At 36.6% G+C, this 18,676-nt stretch overlaps 2 protein-coding genes across 7 annotated transcripts in view; both read left to right on the forward strand.

The window, feature by feature from the left end:
- ahcyl2b (adenosylhomocysteinase like 2b) overlaps positions 1-11,351 on the forward strand; it is a 40,459-nt gene extending 29,108 nt beyond the window's left edge. For both annotated transcript variants that reach the window (XM_048154761.1, XM_048154762.1), the window contains exons 5-17: positions 460-562; positions 657-751; positions 825-931; positions 1,662-1,778; positions 2,466-2,529; positions 3,083-3,171; positions 3,420-3,490; positions 4,823-4,917; positions 5,033-5,131; positions 7,548-7,616; positions 7,839-7,917; positions 9,073-9,193; positions 9,956-11,351. In XM_048154761.1, the coding sequence (XP_048010718.1) occupies positions 460-562; positions 657-751; positions 825-931; positions 1,662-1,778; positions 2,466-2,529; positions 3,083-3,171; positions 3,420-3,490; positions 4,823-4,917; positions 5,033-5,131; positions 7,548-7,616; positions 7,839-7,917; positions 9,073-9,193; positions 9,956-9,962 (1,116 nt within the window). In that variant the 3' untranslated portion in view covers positions 9,963-11,351. The remainder of the gene's footprint in view (positions 1-459; positions 563-656; positions 752-824; positions 932-1,661; positions 1,779-2,465; positions 2,530-3,082; positions 3,172-3,419; positions 3,491-4,822; positions 4,918-5,032; positions 5,132-7,547; positions 7,617-7,838; positions 7,918-9,072; positions 9,194-9,955) is intronic.
- A 6,119-nt stretch (positions 11,352-17,470) lies between these two features.
- The window catches only part of strip2 (striatin interacting protein 2), a 33,855-nt gene continuing 32,649 nt past the window's right edge, over positions 17,471-18,676 (forward strand). For 4 of the 5 annotated variants that reach the window (XM_048154727.1, XM_048154730.1, XM_048154729.1 and 1 more), the window contains exon 1: positions 17,471-17,719. In XM_048154727.1, the coding sequence (XP_048010684.1) occupies positions 17,606-17,719 (114 nt within the window). In that variant the 5' untranslated portion in view covers positions 17,471-17,605. The remainder of the gene's footprint in view (positions 17,720-18,676) is intronic. The other variant, XM_048154732.1, reaches the window with a different exon arrangement.

Consider the following 18,676-nt stretch of genomic DNA (forward strand, 5'->3'; position numbering starts at 1 on the left):
GTGTGAGCACAAGCAATAAGTTGCGGGCGACAGTTCATTTAATGGCCGCCTGTGTTGCTAAAAACAAGGGTTTCTGAATTCTCTATATTCTCTCTTTAAAATAAAATTTATATACACTACCATTCAAAAGTTTGGGTGCTATAGAATCTTCAAAGAACCTTTTGAAAAAGAAAAAATCCTGGAAAAAATTACACTAATCTAGTAATTCTGTGTACATTTGCGATTAGCACAAGTATAACGTGCTATTCCCAAAATTCCCCAGCTTAACTTCCCATGGAAAGTTTCCAGAAATGTACCGAATATTTTCCACCCCTTTGCAATCCTATATCTGTCTGACATTCTACGTTATATCGTATATTTCTTTTTTCTAGATTCTGTCCGTGTTTTCCACATCACAGAAATCATAGGGCCCTAATTTCAGTAATTCATTGTCGTGTGTGTGTGTGTGTGTGTGTGCAGGTGCTGATGGAGACTCTCTCTGCTCTGGGCGCTCAGTGCCGGTGGGCCGCCTGTAACATCTACTCCACTCAAAATGAGGTAGCAGCTGCTCTGGCTGAGGGAGGTAAATCTTTCTTCTTTCTTATTCTCATTTCCTTTATTTTATTCTCTTATATACTTTTCTGTCCTGATTAACTCCTGTGTGTCGTGTCTGGCAGGTTTCTCAGTGTTTGCCTGGAAGGGCGAATCAGAGGATGATTTCTGGTGGTGTATCGATCGCTGTGTTAACGTGGAGGGTTGGCAGCCCAACATGGTAACTGAACTATATACACCTAGACTATGAAACATTAGGACTGTTCAGTGTCTCAACAGCTTGTCCCTTGTAGATTTTAGATGATGGAGGGGATTTGACCCACTGGATCTATAAGAAATATCCCAACATGTTCAAAAAGATCAAAGGCATCGTAGAGGAGAGCGTGACTGGAGTTCACAGGTGATTATGCTTGTGAAAAGACTTTGTTAAATACATTAAAATGTACATTTGATGTGGACTTGTAGGAAACTTTTAGACTTCAAATGTAATGTATAATGAGTATTGTGGGGACCTCAATTGTTTTTTCCATATCAAATAGTAATGTCTCCATCTAGTGGCAAGTAGTTGAACTGGCAAATGTTATTTTAGAGAGGAAAGATATCAAAAACATTAAAAATATCTTTATTCCAAATTTGCAATAAAAGTTTGGAATAAAGACATTTTTAATGTTTTTTTTGAAAGAAGTCTCTTAAGATCAAAACAAAAAAACAGAAAAAACAGTAATATTGTGAAATATTATTACAATTTAAAATAACTGTTTTCTATTTGAATATATTTTAAAATGTAATTTATACCTGTGATTAAAGCTGAATTTTCGTCATCTATTATTCCAGTCTTCAGTGCCACATGATCCTTCAGAAATCATTCTAATATTCTGATTTGCTGCTCAATTGATATTAATATTATTAGTGATCTATAATTAAAAATGGTTCTCGTCAAATAAAAAAGCCTTGGTGATCATAAGAGACTTCTTTTGAAAACATAAAAATTCGTAATTATTCGAGACTTTTGACCGGTAGTGTATATATAAATTATATAATTATATATTGTGATTATCATCATTGATCCTTCAGAATTTCTTTGTTGTGTTTTCTGCTAAACTGTTCTCATATTAATTTGTTTTTCCCAGGCTATACCAGCTGTCAAAAGCTGGCAAGTTGTGTGTTCCTGCAATGAATGTTAACGATTCCGTGACCAAGCAGAAATTTGACAACCTGTACTGCTGCCGGGAGTCTATCTTGGATGGGTATGTCACTTAAAGCTTAATCTTAGGTTTAGGAAAACTCTCACTCAGAGTAGTTTTCCCAGTCAGTATGGTTAAAGAGGAGCTATTATGCCTTTTTAAACTTTCTTTACTGTAATGTTGTTTGAGCATTAAAAAAGGTCTACAAATTCCAAAGCACAAAGTCCCTCCAGCGGGAGTTATTCTCTATATCAGTGTCACTGTTTCTGAACTCCCTGAAACTCCTCCATTGTAGTCTTGAGTTTTCTTCCAGGAATGAACACATCACAGTATCCCTCATTTAAATAATTCCCACCCAAACCATATGTAAAATAAAGGGATGGGCCTGGTTGAGTTAGTTCATAGTGTGTTGAAACTAATCACAACACACTGCTCTCGCCGGCCAATCAGAACATTTGCGCTTTTCAAAAGGAGGGGCTTCATAGAGACAGAAATTAAATGGAGCGTTACTGACAGACTGGGAAGAGAGGAGCTGCAACATGGGAAAATATGTGAAAAATGTGTTTTTTGAACATTCAAGCAAGAAAACTTATTCTAGTAAAACCCAACAACAAAATCAGGACTTTGTAAAAGGGCATAATAGGTCCTCTTTAATAGACTAAATGTTCATAGTATCAGATCTGCAGGTTCTGAATTGTGGTTTATAGTGCTGTATTCTTTTACTGAGCATGTTTGTGTTTTGTGTTCAAGTCTAAAGAGAACCACAGATGTGATGTTTGGAGGGAAGCAGGTGGTGGTTTGTGGATATGGAGAGGTGAGATCATTGAACAGCAATTGTTTCCGGCTAATAACTGTTTCCTATGAGAACCTCTGGAGAGCTGCATTCAGAACATCAGGATGTTCATGGCATTATATGTATTAGAATTTGTTTATTCCAGTGACTGGTATCTGACATGTCCAGCCCTGCAAAATCTATAAATTGATTTTTAAATTTTAAATTAAAAAAGCAATTTGTCCACGTAGTTAAGTCCCAGCCATTTTAAAACCGTTCTGCTGTTCTGTCTGCATATTCAGTATCTTCTGTCAATCATTTTTGGTGACCACACCTCCACTGCACTGCTGCATTACTGCATTATTAAACAGATACCAGATATGGCCAATAGAGGGCAATATCTCTAAATGTGTTTCTTTTGAATTCTAATGGGAAAGTCAACCTGAATGCTTGATAATGTTTTTCCAGGAGCAACAAAGGATGTTCACTATATCCTGTTTGTGTGAATCACATTGGGTCCATGTGTGCTTCATATAAATTTTCTTTAAACTTTTTGTTCTGAATAATAACTCTGAGACTTTGTGTGTGTTATAAGGTGGGGAAAGGCTGCTGTGCCGCTCTCAAAGCAATGGGCTCCATCGTCTACGTCACTGAGATAGACCCCATCTGTGCCCTACAGGCCTGGTGAGTCTGATCAGCAGTGATGCCCTTTACTGGGTGCCATTGAATTACACTTAATGTCATTCTAATATGTTAATTTGAGCTGTGAATGGCTCTCCAGGACTGTGTTTTCAAAATTTTTGCACACCTGATTCAAATTATCATACTACAGTACTTTCCTAACTGTTCTAATTGTTTCTGTAATCAAATGGTTAGTCTTTATTACTCTTTAGAAAGACTACAGTCTCTAATTTATATTTTTCATCACTCAGCATGGACGGCTTCAGGCTGGTAAAACTCACCGAAGTCATCCGACAAGTCGACATTGTCATCACCTGCACAGGTATTTTTAAATCCGATTTTAATTGTTGTAAATTTCAAAGGTTTACTTGGTGATTATTATTCTGTTTGACTGATTAAACTATCTATGAACATTAACTCAAAAATGAAAAGGATGGTCTGCTTTTTGCATCCTTGCATTCTTTGCAATTGCACGTAAAAATTAAAATTTAAACATTTTAAAATTTCTAATTTTTTGTTCCAAAATTCAGATTTTTGGGGGTTCCGGAAGTAAAAACTCCATTAATTTTCTCCATAGGGAAATTGATTTTAAAGACAACCTTACTGTGAGTTATAAAGTTGTTAATCAGCCTGCTTTATTTCAGTCTAGCAGAATTTGTTGTGGAAAAAATACATTACCCATGATGCTTTACAAAAAATCCACCAATCAGAGAGTCAAGACTAGCAAAACTCACCAAAAGTTAACTTTCTATGCTCTCAAAATACTTAAATGTTTGTGTGTGTGCATATTTTGCAATAACATTTTTTGCTTAAAACCAGATTTTGTAATGTTATGATTCACCGCGTAGCAGGTTGGCTTTGTTCATAGTTTATAACTCTTTAACAAAGACTTTTTTTGGAATCCGTATGGGAGAAATTAATGGAAAAACTACTTCTGGAACCAACTTCGCTGAAAAAGTGGGTGGATATGATAACTTTTGGATTTAGTCACTTTTGGATTTAGTCAAATAGTAATAATAATACCAGTAGTAAAAAATTTTTCATTTATAATGGTTATGAAGGTTTTTTTTACTCCTAGCTAGTGATAGATATCAGCTGGTGTTTAGCAGACACTGTGCCGACTCAAAATAATACACTGTTATATAACTAAATTCAGTTTATTGCCTGTATAACTCTAACTCTCACTGCACTATGTAAATATGCTTGTCATTTGCATAGTGATTTTGGTATAGATTGCTCTTCCTAAAGTTAATTACATCTGAGACTCGTACACCTCAAGTAATTATGCCTGACGGCAATTCTGATTATAGACTGGATTCAAGATGCTCCTGTAAGATATACTGTAGTATGAACAGGACAATTCAATACTCAAACAAACCCCATTCACAGTTTAATCTGTAGGCAGCGTGTTGCGCTTATGGATGAAATTACATTTTGTAATTGCGTTTTGACTTGGTTCAATATGATTCTTGGTCCATTTAGTTTTTCTATGAAGGAAAGACAGATGGAGAACAAGGGACTCCAGGATTATGTGGCATTTTGAGTCATTCCAGAACAATATTGTTCCCAAAGCACCCTTCATCAGCTAAACCGAGAATCCTTTAGAGGTTCTCATTCACATTCATCTCAATCTTATTGTGTGTGATGTCCATAGGCAATAAAAATGTGGTAGTAAGAGAGTACATGGACCGCATGAAGAACGGCTGTATCGTCTGCAACATGGGCCACTCCAATACTGAGATTGATGTGGTGAGAAAACTGCTCAAAGTGTATTCACATGTTTATTTGATGAAAAGTGTCTGACAGTGCACTGGGTTACTGCACTGAGTAAGTGTTTTTGTATACATTTCCTTCAACATTTCAGGCCAGTCTGCGGACCCCTGAATTGACCTGGGAGCGGGTGAGATCTCAGGTGGACCATGTCATCTGGCCAGATGGAAAGAGAATAGTGCTGCTGGCGGAGGTTTGAGATTAGAATTTTTGATTTAAAGTGCGCCCATTACACTTTTTCAGATATTGCTTTTCATGTGGTGTGTTATAAAGCTGTTTGTGAATGTAAATGTTCTGCAAAGTTTCAAAGATCAAAGTGCAGATAAATGGAGAAAAAGAAACGATTCGATTACTTTGACGCGCCCTCAAACACTGTAGTTGTAGCTGAGACTGGAAGAGTTTGGTTTGTGTTGTTGACATGTCAAGCAGACAATGTTTACTGCACTGCGAAAGGAAATGCACTTTGCGTGCACTTTAAAACGATGAGGACTTCGGCTCGAATTGATATGGTAAAACCGACGGCATCATTATTGTTCGTATCAGTTGTGTGTCAAATGCTGAGGAAGATCAGGAGCTGAAATTCAGATATGGTAATGGGCGTTTGGTTTCCGACACGCTGTACAGAACAGTCACAACAGACTGGGCCATCTGACCGATCAGAGCAGAGTAGGCTCTCGGAAAGGCGGGGTTTAGAGAGACTGAAGTCTTTATCAAACCATTTCAGACACTGTAAAAGGAGCTGATGAAAGCTGAAAATTAGGAACCTTTTAAAATGGCACATAAGGGGCAATTACAGTGCATCTTCATAATGTCTTAATCGCAATTACATTCGATGTAGTAAATGTCTGTCATATATATATATATATATATATATATATATATATATATATATATATATATATATATATATATATATATATATATATATATATATATATATATATATATATATATATATTATTTAGAGTTTCTAAATACTTGGGATGTAGTCCTATATAGGCAATTTTTTACAAACCCGATTCCAAAAAAGTTGGGACACTGTACAAATTGTGAATAAAAAAGGAATGCAATAATTTACAAATCTCATAAACTTATATTTTATTCACAATATAATATAGATAACATATCAAATGTTAAAAGTGACACATTTTGAAATGTCATGCCAAATATTGGCTCATTTTGGATTTCATGAGAGCTACACATTCCAAAAAAGTTGGGACAGGTAGCAATAAGAGGTCAGAAAAGTTGAATGTAAATATAAGGAAGAGCTGGAGGACCAATTTGCAACTTATTAGGTCAACTGGCAACATGATTGGGTATAAAAAGAGTCTCTCAGAGTGGCAGTGTCTCTCAGAAGTCAAGATGGGCAGAGGATCACCAATTCCCCCAATGCTGCGGCGAAAAATAGTGGAGCAATATCAGAAAGGAGTTTCTCAGAGAAAAACTGCAAAGAGTTTGAAGTTATCATCATCTACAGTGCATAATATCATCCAAAGATTCAGAGAATCTGGAACAATCTCTGTGCGTTGTGCATTGTCTGTGAACACAATCCACCGTACCATTCGCCGTTGCCGTCTAAAACTCTATAGGTCAAAAAAGAAGCCATATCTAAACATGATCCAGAAGCGCAGGCGTTTTCTCTGGGCCAAGGCTCATTTAAAATGGACTGAAAACTGTTCTGTGGTCAGACGAATCAAAATTTGTTAGCTAAGTTCTTTTTGGAAAACTGGGACGCCACGTCATCCGGACTAAAGAGGACAAGGACAACCCAAGTTGTTATCAGCGCTCAGTTCAGAAGCCTGCATCTCTGATGGTATGGGGTTGTATGAGTGCATGTGGCATGGGCAGCTTACACATCTGGAAAGGCACCATCAATGCTGAAAGGTATATCCAAGTTCTAGAACAACATATGCTCCCATCCAGATGTCGTTTCTGTCAGGGAAGACCTTGCATTTTCCAGCATGACAATGCCAGACCACATACTGCATCAATTACAACATCATGGCTGCGTAGAAGAAGGATCCGGGTACTGAAATGGCCAGCCTGCAGTCCAGATCTTTCACCCATAGAAAACATTTGGCGCATCATATAGAGGAAGATGAGACAAAGAAGACTTAAGACAGTTGAGCAACTAGAAGCCTGTATTAGACAAGAATGGGACAACATTCCTATTCCTAAACTTGAGCAACTTGTCTCCTCAGTCCCCAGACATTTGCAGACTGTTATAAAAAGAAGAGGGGATGCCACACAGTGGTAAACATGGCCTTGTCCCAACTTTTTTGAGATGTGTTGATGCCATGAAATTTAAAATCAACTTATTTTTCCCTTAAAATGATACATTTTCTCAGTTTAAACATTTGATATGTCATCTATGTTGTATTCTGAATAAAATATTGAAATTTGAAACTGCCACATCATTGCATTCTGTTTTTATTCACAATTTATACAGCGTCCCAACTTTTTTGGAATCGGGTATTTTATCAGTGGTAATTCAGAGTGCTTTACACTGGCATTATAAGGAAGTAGAAAAAAAGAAAAGATTAAAATGTAACTTGAAACATAGTTTGTTAGCATTTAATGTCTAATATAGTCCATATCTATATTTTCAGGGTCGCCTCCTAAACCTGAGCTGCTCCACTGTTCCTACCTTTGTGCTGTCCATCACTGCTACTACCCAGGTGAGAAGAGAGAACAAGATTGAAAAATGAACACAAATGACTTTATTAAATGTATAATGTGCTTTTGTTTACTTGCAACGGGAATTTCACTTCTAGTCCAGAGAATGGGTTTCTCAGTCTATGTGCTGTGTGGGAGTATGAACCCCAGGCACTTAAAGTGTGTGTGTGTGTGTCAGCCTTGCTGTTGTCATGGTGACTGATTTCTTGCTCCTTTTTCCCCAGGCTCTGGCTCTGATAGAGCTGTACAATGCTCCTGAAGGCCGCTACAAACAGGACGTCTACCTGCTGCCTAAGAAAATGGGTATGAAGTATAATACATGTGCATGAAAAAAATGCCATTTCTAAACCCTGCTAAATGGTTATGCATGACCTGAAACTAGCTATTTGAGAGTTCTGTGCTGCTTATCTTCCATTAAGACAAGTGTGACATGCAATAAACCCAGTAATTGAGTGAAATCCTCAAGTGTTGTGTTAATATTATGGCTGTCTAGGGGTGTAATCACTGTAATTGGTTCAGTCTGTGCCCTGCACGGATGTTTTCAGCCTGTTGAAAGATTCAGTGTTTTCTGTGGCACACGGTGCAGAGAGTTTAGCCGTGTGGGATCCTGCATAGACCCCGAGGAACAGGAAGCAGCTGAAAATAGGTCATGCTGTCACAAACGGCTGCCACTTCTCACTGCAGACTGCACCGTTCTGTCATTTCTCATCCTTTCCTTTGCACTTCATTCAGCTCATCCTCACAGAACATGCAAATATATGAGAGATTGAATCCCAAACTGCTTCTTTAAGAGGAGGTGGAAAGATATAAGTAGTTGCTTTTCTGATTGTCGATTTCTTATTCTCTGAGACTGTCTACATTAATACGGATACATTTGAAAACATTAATTTCTGTCCACACTAGTGTTTTCCAAATGCTACTTGACATCAGAAAACGCTAAAATCATCTTACTTCATATGTGTGAAACATATTAAAAGCTCATTGAGATGAAACGGAGAGAAGTTTTTCTGGCACAGCCATTTTATTAGCAAAATATCTCACCACTTACATGCGTCCAGGTCGCACCTAACTGTCTAAACACAACTGCCCTCAAGTTTTGCCACAGGACAGCAAAGAGTAAATTTTCTGTCATCTTTCCAGGAATGTAATATGAAGATTGTACTAATTAACATTTATCTTTAGCAACACTGTGACAGTGAATAGCACATACCGATATAAACATAGATGTCTGTCGATACAGTATGTGTCACATGACTAAACATGCGTCATTGTTTTTAAATACCTCTGTTTTCACAGTCACACTACAACGCGGAAATGGTGTAAATAGCGTTTTGTTCTCTGAATGTGATTTCTTTTTTGTGTTATGCATAACAATAGTGAGCATTTATTGCAAATTATATTGATGATGTGTCTTTACTTGGTGCACACTTTTTAAATACTAAACTGCTGTTTTTGCAGATGAGTACGTGGCCAGTCTTCATCTCCCCACGTTTGATGCACACTTGACTGAGCTATCTGACGAACAGGCCAAATACCTCGGCCTGAACAAGAACGGACCCTTTAAGCCAAACTACTACAGGTCAGCGGCTGCTTTATAAAATAGTTTGATTTAAAGTGCCCCTATTATGCTTTTTTCGAATATCACCTTTCATACAGGTGTGTAATATGGCTGTTTGTGAATGTAAAAGGTCTGCAAAATTTTAAAGATTGTAATGCATGACAAATTAAATTATTGTCTCCAAAAAGAAAGAACCAATTCTTAACTGCTAAAACGAGTCGTCAGCAATTCCAGCCTCACTTCCTCTTACATACCTACGCATGTTCTGCATTGGCTGCCGGTGAACAACTTCTACCTTGACCCGCCCTCAAATACTGTTGTTGTAGCTGAGACTGGAAGAGTTTTGTTTGGGTTGTTGAGAAGTTTTCTGTGCTGTCAAAGCAAATCTACTTTGCATCACTTCCAAAAGATGAGATATCACGTTCGTATCACTGTGTATCAAGTGCTGAGGAAGATCAGGAGCTGAAATTCAGTTATAGTAGACCAATCACAACAGACTGGGCCGTCTGACCAATCATAGCAGAGGAAGCTCTCGGAAAGGAGGTGTTTAGAGAGACTGAATGCTTTATCGAACCGTTTCAGACAGTGTGTGAAAAGAGCTGATGCTGCCACGGATATTATGAAAATGTTTTTTGAACTTGGACACATGTAAACCTATTGTAGGAGACTCCAAAACAAAATTAGGAACCTTTAAATTGGCATGATAGGGGCACTTTAAAAACAACTCAACCTGTCTGTTTTTAATATTATGTTTAATAATCATTTATAATGTTTTATTTTTAGGTACTAGATGCATTACAGATGGGAAACGAAGACTTAAAGAAATTACCAAGACTCCATAATTCATACAGACGAAGGCGAGACAGAGCTGTGTGTCACAGCCTGCCTTTGAAGGGGAGGGAGAAGCCCTGATCTGATTGGTTGGGGGGTGAAGGGCGTGGCTAATTAGCGCTACGGCAGTATTTATTTATTTTACGCTAGAATAACATAGCTAACCTTTTATGAGCTGCTACTGCCAGTGGTGCAACCTAGCGACGTTTCAGTGGAGATTTCACCGTTTCATCTTTTCTTAGCTTCATGTGTTAGTTGTACGTAATCCATTTAGAGATCTTTTATTGTTTAAGTTACGGTAAAGACAAAAAAAAAAAAGACAAAAAAAAAAGAAAATGTTCAATCATACCTGATGATTTAGTCATGGACATGCCACTTGCATGCGTCCTGTTCTCCTGTTTTCTACATGATGATTTTTTTCTTTATATAAAATGGCGGGTGGGACAGAATTACGGTCAGGCGCAGGGGTTGAAATCGTTTCTTTTAGTTGATCATACTATTCTTTTGTTGTTGTTTATTTTTTAAAACTTGTATTAATTTTTACAGCAGATTTTAACATTTCGCGCTCTCTTGGTTCCAAATAAAAGCTGTTGAAATTTAACTGGATTGTGAACGATTCAGGGCGGGGCTTATCTCCACCGTTCATATATAGACTGGAAGCTCATTGGCTGAGGCATTAGCATTTCAAATTTCCCTCCCAAAAGCAACACTCTCTTTTCACAGTTTTCAACGTCAGTATTGATGTTTGAGATGGAAACACTCAAACTGTGTGCATTTTCACAAATCTATCCACGTTATTGCTGAAACTCGTCAGGCTGTGTAATCACAGGGGTGTATATTAAGATATTTATACATAGATTTTTTTTTTTTTTTTTAATCTTTTCCTTTTGCCATCATCTTTTGTTCCTATGAACTCATCCTCTATCATTATAAAAATAAGCAATTAAATGTTATAAGATGCTCTAGTGTAATATGAAATTTAATGAAACCCTTGTTTTATATACTGTGAAGTAGAGCCTATATCAATGAGATACCAAATGTACAGTTAATCCGGTACTGAGTTTTTTTCCAGGTCCTCAATGGGAGAGAGATGTGTCTGTGTGTGTGTGTGAGTGTGTGTGTGTGTGTGTGTGTTAACTGAAGCCAAGACCAACTGTGTACCCATTTCAGAGGACTGAAGGAAAGCTTTGCTGTTTGCAGGCCTGTAGAGCAAAAGCTGCCTTTGTGACTGGGATATTCAAATCTAATAAAATTGGGACCTTTATTTTACTATACTTCTGAAAATCTTTATGGCAGATATTTATCTTCTTTTTGCCATCTGTGTTTGTCATAAAGGGAATCAAAATGACTTTTTACCTGTTTCCTGTTTAATGTGGTGTCACTTTTCTTTGCTCAAAACTGTCACATGTTGTGTAGGTGTCAATTAGCTGGTACTTTTGTCCTAATTATGGTCCTTGTTATATGATAAACCATTACATTATTGTTCCTGAGGCGTTTCACATTTTAGGCTGCTTATATCATCCTGCAAAATATGATTTTCTTAATCAGTATTTTTTGTTTTCCAGTATTAATATTGAAACGTTCTTAAATCAAGCTACATTTACTTGAGAAGAAAAATGGCATAAAAAGATGTTAAGCTTTGTTTTCTGAAAAAATAATCAAAATAAAGTGAGTTTGTGCTTAAAACAAGAGAACAAATCTGCCATTGGGGGCAGAAAAATACACATAATTCAAAGGAAAAACAAGACATTTTTATTGATTTAGGCATAAACACGCCCTTGTAATGCATTAAAAAAACTGTATATGCCTGTTGCACTGTTACTCGGTCCGTTTGGACCCGGTTATAAAACAGTCATAACATCACATTTTTTAACTAAACCCATATTGTATCTGGTCAGTAACATGAGTGAATGTGTAAGCTTTTTAAAGTTTTTAATGTTACCATGTTTTGTTTAGTTTTTTTATCATGCTATTACTACATTTACCCCTTTTTATTAATTCAAAAATATATTTTTTAATCAATATTCATGAGAAATTTTATTCGAATATATCATATGTAATTTATATGAGCATATAATATGAGAATTACCAATATGAACTCCATTGACTTCAGTGGATTTAAATTCCTTTGAACTTCTTACTCATGACTGCTCAAAACAGTCTAATTTATGAAAACTACTATGTTTCTAACAAAACAACATCAGTATTACTCTGAAATGTTTTCAAATAAAATATATTGTTTTTACTTGCATAAATTTAGTTTCAGATGAAAAAATGATAAACAGCTTGAATCTCCTTTTAATGCTGCAATGGTTCATCAATAGGTGGCAGCAAAGTGAAATGTGGACTTCCCTCTTTCTTTCTTTTTAAATTTAGACTATTTGGTCTATGAACCAATCTATTTGTCATTTTATTTTAGTTTCAGAATTATTGTGTGTGTTCATGCGTAAGCATGTTTATAAACAAAATGGAGCCCCAGTGGGAAGGAAAAAATGTGTGTGAGTGTAGGATAGCTGATAAATGTATTTTATAGAAGTAATTTAAGACAATCTAACCAATAGAGTAAAAAAAAAGTGTAAAGCCACATTTCACTTTCGGGCCAAAACAGACCCGAACGCAAAAGGTGTAAAAAATAAATAAATACAATTTTTTGAAGTCTTTTTGAACACGTTTTTTACAACAACAAAAAAAAAGGTTTGCACCTCTTCTGGGTCAAAACAGACCTGAATGCATTAAGGAGGGTTAATTTTGATCAACTTTTCATTTTGCTTCTAAAGAAAATGTATTTTGATTTAAGAATGTTTAGATATTTGTACTGGAAAACAAGACAAAAATACTGAGTAAGAATTTTTGTTTTGCAGTGCAACTTTACAACCCTAAAGGCATATAACAGTGTTACGTTTTCTCCCAAACATTTGCTTTCTCTGCAAACACAAGACGGGTTAAATTGTTCTGACGTTGTTAGTATGTGCTGCTCTTCTGTAGTTTGTGTTCAAAGCGTCTACGTTAGTATAAAAAATGTAAAAATGTATTGATACCCCATATCTCTTCAATAATCCTCCTGTCACATTGTCTTTATCTGCTTAACACACAATATCTGTACTAAAGCACATCAGCTACTCTTGTTCAAATGTGTTCAACCCATTGTCTTACCTTTTTTTTTTTTTTTTTTTTTTGGCACATGGTTACATGTGTGTGCGTGTGCATTACAATGTGTTTAAAGAGGCTTGTGTGCATAGACCGATGTCTTTGCAGCTGTGTGACAGTAGTAGACGGTGGTTCCAGGCCTGGGCTTTGCCGAGGATTTTTGGGGATGGTTTTCTAACCAAGTGGAGCGCATGGGATCAACACCAGCACCTCTTATGGAGAATGAGCGTTGACATAAAGAAGCTCAAACATCTGTATATTTATTGTTGTAAATCTTCACTACAAATAAGAAAGTCTTTAAATGATGATTTGTCAACAATGTTTAATTATTGCAAGTGATGGTAGATGAGCAATAATCTGTAATCTTGAACAAAAATAAAAATCACAAATGTAAAAATTTTTTGCAGGTATTACAGACTGCAGTATTTTTTTAGCATCAAATCAGATTATTACACTAATATATATATAAAGTTTTTTCTAGCATTTTTTTGTCTTGATTTCCAGTACAAATACATAATCATTCTTAAAGCAAGATACATTTATTTGAGAGGCAGAAATAATGATACACTTAATTTTGATCCATTTGTCAGAAAATAAGACTTTACAATTTAAGCCATTTTGCTCAATTTAATGCATCTTGATTTAAGAATATTTAGATATTTGTACTGGAAAACAAGACAAAAATATTAAGTAAGAATGTTTTTTTTCTGCAGTGTACTTGGTGTCATGTGTGTTTGAGTTGATTGTTCTAGATGTTTTTTTTGTTTGTTTGTTTGTTTTTTTGTTTTGTTTTGTTTTGTTTTGTTTTTTTAATACCAGAACTGATTCACAATAAAGAGCACAAATAATTCCCTATTTTGCATTGGGATGTTTAAAAGTCACACAAATGCTGAAAGTAGTTGGCCTAAAGAATAACTCAGGAAATACTTTTGCGGACATATTGTAGTTTTGATCTTATTCCTGACATATTATTGATTTTTATATATATATATATATATATATATATATATATATATATATATATATATATATATATATATATGATTAATTTCAAATGTATTATTTGTTTATTGCATAACTCTGAATTCCTTCCCGATGTAAGCTTGAATCCATCCTGTATTTTGTGTGATGAGGAGACTGCTTGTTTCTAGACAGTGAATAAGCGTTCAGCTTCTGCTGCCTTTAATTTCCAGAAAGTGATGGGAGTGCTGCTCTGTTTCAGGACTATCATTTAGAGGATTTTAAATGCTGTGGGCATCCCAGTGAAAACTGGGGAAACTGTTATGATGCCTTTAGGAAAGTATCTCAAATTTTAACTTGGCTGATGCCTAATAATAAGGTATTTTAAAGCTGTTGTTATTCTTGGTGCGCTTAGTCACTTTGTATATTCCTGGACACTGAGGTCATGGATTGGAGTTATAATTGGACAGTGTAAACAGTGGGCGTTCATTCTGGACACATATGGGGTATGTATGTACTAAACGAGAACAGCTGCTGTTGCCACTCACACCTTCAGGATACATGCACAAACACACTGACCTGCAAATGTTAACTTAAACCGCTGATTTAACGAATTAAAATGTTTTGTTGGTATAAATCAATGCATTTAGGTAGATTCAGTGATGTTAATGACTTTAAATTCGATTTAAAACTGGCTAAATTATGTTACCATTGTAAGGTATCCTATTTCTTACAGTGCACATTCAGAGGCTGCCGCTGTCGGTTATCTTCATTCTATGACAGAGGGGGCGTTTACACGACAACGATGTGCTAAAAACGGTCACGTTTTTCTTTGCGTTTTTCACGTACAAGCAACAATGTTGTTAAAACGATCCCGTTCACACGGATCCACGAAAACGACTAAAAACACTGTATGATTCATGCCAGGCCAGTAGATGGCGATGTCACTTTGTAAATAAAAACTAAGTGCATATCCACCTTAATTTTTCAGGTAAGAGTGGGCGAGGCCATTTTATAGTTTTAATGTATCTGGCTTTATGCTGCTTAATATTGCAAACTGGTATTTATTTTATGTAGGCCTATGTCTTAATTAGCTATAAACAGGCTGGTTTGTAGCAAATAATTTTACATTTTACTTCACTTTTATATTTAGGGCCCGAGCACTCATAGTGTGAGGACCCTAATTCCTAAAAGGCCTTTGCGACATTAAATTGTGAAGATCTTTAGTTTTCACTGAAGGGCGTGTCCGTGGCAGCCTGACAAAGTTCAATGTTTCGCCATGAAACAGGAAGTTGTTGTAACTCGGGCATACAATGTCTGATCTGACCCAAACTTCACATGTTTTATTAGAATCCTGGCCTGAAGATATCTATATGCCAATGTTCAGTTGCAGTCATAGCGCCACCTGTGGGCAACAGAAAATGACATGTTTTACACTGTGATTAACTCCTCATAGAGATTAAATCAGATAATCACCAAATGTTGTCAGTCTAATATTAAGGCCTTAGTGATGTTAAATTGCAAAGATCTTGAGTTTTCGTTGAAGGGCATGTCCATGGCGGACTGACAAAGTCTAATGTTTCACCATGAAAGAGGAAGCTGTTGTAACTCAGTCAAACAACGTCCGATCTGTCCGAAACTTCACATGTGCGATAAGAGTCCTGGCCTGAAGACATTTACATGCCAATATTCAGTTAGTCATAGCACCACATGCTGGCAACAGGAAATGGCATGCTTTGCACTGTAATTCACTCCCAGAAACACATTTAAATATGCCATGAAGTACCAAACAGAAACTAGAAACACGTTAAATCATGAAACACTTGGCTGAGTGCTAATGTTTGTGATTAACGCAACAAAACAGGAAGTTGTTGTAACTCAGGCATACAATGTCCGATCTGCTCCAAACTTCACGTTTGATTATAGTCCTCTACATCTACATGGCAATATTCAGTTATAGTCAATGCGCCACCTGTTGGCAGCTGGAAGTGTGGCACTTTGAAATGACTTCGTCATATTTCTCCTGTATTTACTCCCTTCCTTGCACATCGTCCACTATTCACTGTTTTCTTAAGGCCAACAGGTGGTGTTTGCCCCGGGTGCGAGGGTCCTTTCATCGCTGCTTGCAGCTTTAATCTTCTAGTTATTTCCTATAGCGGCTAATAAATCGTAAAACACATAAAACGCATGTGCATGACTTCACCTGTTTCACAAATCAGCGTTTTTGTAGTTTATACGGAGACGATAACGGTACCGTTTTCAAAAACTTGCACTTTGTAACTCGCTTTCAAAAGTTTGCGTTTTCAGGCCTCCAAAAATCCGTTGGCATGTAAATAAATGACCAAAATGCATAAAAAGTTTTCCGTTTTTAGTTGAAAACGGTGTTTATATTATATCTTAAACCTTCTGAGAAGAACCTTGCATCATTTGAACAAGAAAAAGCTGTGTACCTTTTCCCTTTGTTGCAGAAATACATTTCCAGCCAGTCTTAACCTTTTCTGTCAAGTCTGTCCAGGTGGGCGTCTTTCATACTTTCAAATTAAAATGTTTATTAAAGCATCATTCCCATTTGACTTGATTTGTATGTGTAGACACTGCCATGCCGAACATGTCCCCTTCCTCTCAATGATCAATAATTCGCTGTCAAATACGTCACAATGTGGCTCTTTATAGATGTAGAGAAGAAAACTCAGTGTTCTTTCTGTTCCTCAATGTGAATAATAGCACTTTGTTTGGTTGCATCACAACAGCACTCTCTAAAGGCCATACATGTCTTGTTTTGATTGACTGGTTGTTTTATTTCTGTCTTTTCTTTATGTATTTTACATCCATCTAATAAGCTACACAAGATGTATGTACAGGGGTGTTTAAAAGAAATTCTGTAGTTTTTTTTTTTTTAAATCAAAATTAACTCGTGAGAAGCTGTATTATGGTGACTCCACACTCCCAGATGTTAAATAAAAAAGCAAAATATTAACGTTCATTATGGCAGGTTTTAACTCATTTTAAAGCCTGTACATTCTGAGAGAATTACGGTCAGGTTTTTCAATGGAAAAACATTCATAATAATGTGCTCTCTATTTGTTTTGTTTTCTATTAATCACCAGAATATACAAAAATTCGTACAAACATATACAACTCACAACAAATATATGAAAACACATAAATAAACAAAAACATATGGATCTATGGGAGAAAACAATTTATGCCAGGGGTAAAATTACAACGTTTAAGTAAAGAAATTAAGGTAACAAGTCTTTTTTTGCTTTTAATTTTGTCTAAAGTAGTGGCACATGATGTGCACTCGAATGCAATAGTAGCACCTGCAATTTCGTGGTCAAGCACGGTGTGGGCGTGGCTCGCCGGCCGCAGGCGTTACGTCAGCATCCAATCAGAGCGGCGGGGCCGGATATAATTCTGAACGTGGAATCCAGCAGCGTCCGTTCCAGTGTGACAGTGTATTTCTGTGCGGCGAACAGATCCACAGACTGACAGATGCAGCAAACCGACGACATGGAGGTACCTTTACTTAATGATTCTAACTGTAACAGACAGAAGTCTCTGGCTCAAGAGAGAGATGGGTTCAGCCATCAGCAGAAGGATTCGGAGGTAATCCGAGCGCACTGACAGTTTGCAGGGGTAGAGGGGTGTGTGTGTGTGTGTGTGTGTGTGTGTGTGTAAGGTGGCTTGTTGCTGGGGCTTTTAAATGCCTCGAGTTGTTATTTTAGAAACATGCATGGTGCTAAAAATACCTTAGGAATTTGATCCGGTGTGCCTGGCTGATGGTTTTATAGTGGATATACATGCGTTTCACGTGCATGCCTTTGAAGAGGAAATATGAAGGGTGCATTTGTTTCTGTCTTTAATTCCCACTTCTTTCACTGTATATGTATATGTGCACATGCGCATATAAAATGCTGAGCGTGTTTTAATTTGGCTCTTCATCTACATGTGTATAAGTCACATTAACCCATCACTGTCAGTGGCTCAAATTCCAATGCATTATGATATTATATTCAAAACCAGTTCTTTTATAAGCTTTACCGATATTAGCCCAATATTATAGAATATTTATTGTGATATTGGGCTTTAAGGGGTTAATAGACTTTGGAGTTGAATTTATTTGTAATATACAATCTGCTGGTGAATTATTTAATTTCATTACATTTATTTAAAAGAGGAAGGTTCTATCCATCCATCCATCCATCCATCCATCTTATCAGTTTGTCCATCCATCCATCCATCCATCCATCCATCCATCCGTCTTATCAATTTGTCCAGCCATCCAATCAATTTGTCTACCCATCCAGAGGTCTAGCTTATCAGTTTGTCCGTCCATCCATCCATCCATCCATCTTATCAGTTTGTCCATCCATCCATCTTATCAATTTGTCCGTCCATCCATCCATCCATCCATCTATCTAGAGGTCTAGCTTATCAATTTGTCCATCCATCCATCCATCCATCCATCCAATCAATTTGTCTACCCATCCAGAGGTCTAGCTTATCAGTTTGTCCATCCATCCATCCATCTTATCAGTTTGTCCATCCATCCATCCATCCATC

The sequence above is a fragment of the Megalobrama amblycephala genome, linkage group LG14, assembly GCF_018812025.1.
Source record: "Megalobrama amblycephala isolate DHTTF-2021 linkage group LG14, ASM1881202v1, whole genome shotgun sequence".
Lineage (NCBI taxonomy): Eukaryota > Metazoa > Chordata > Actinopteri > Cypriniformes > Xenocyprididae > Megalobrama > Megalobrama amblycephala.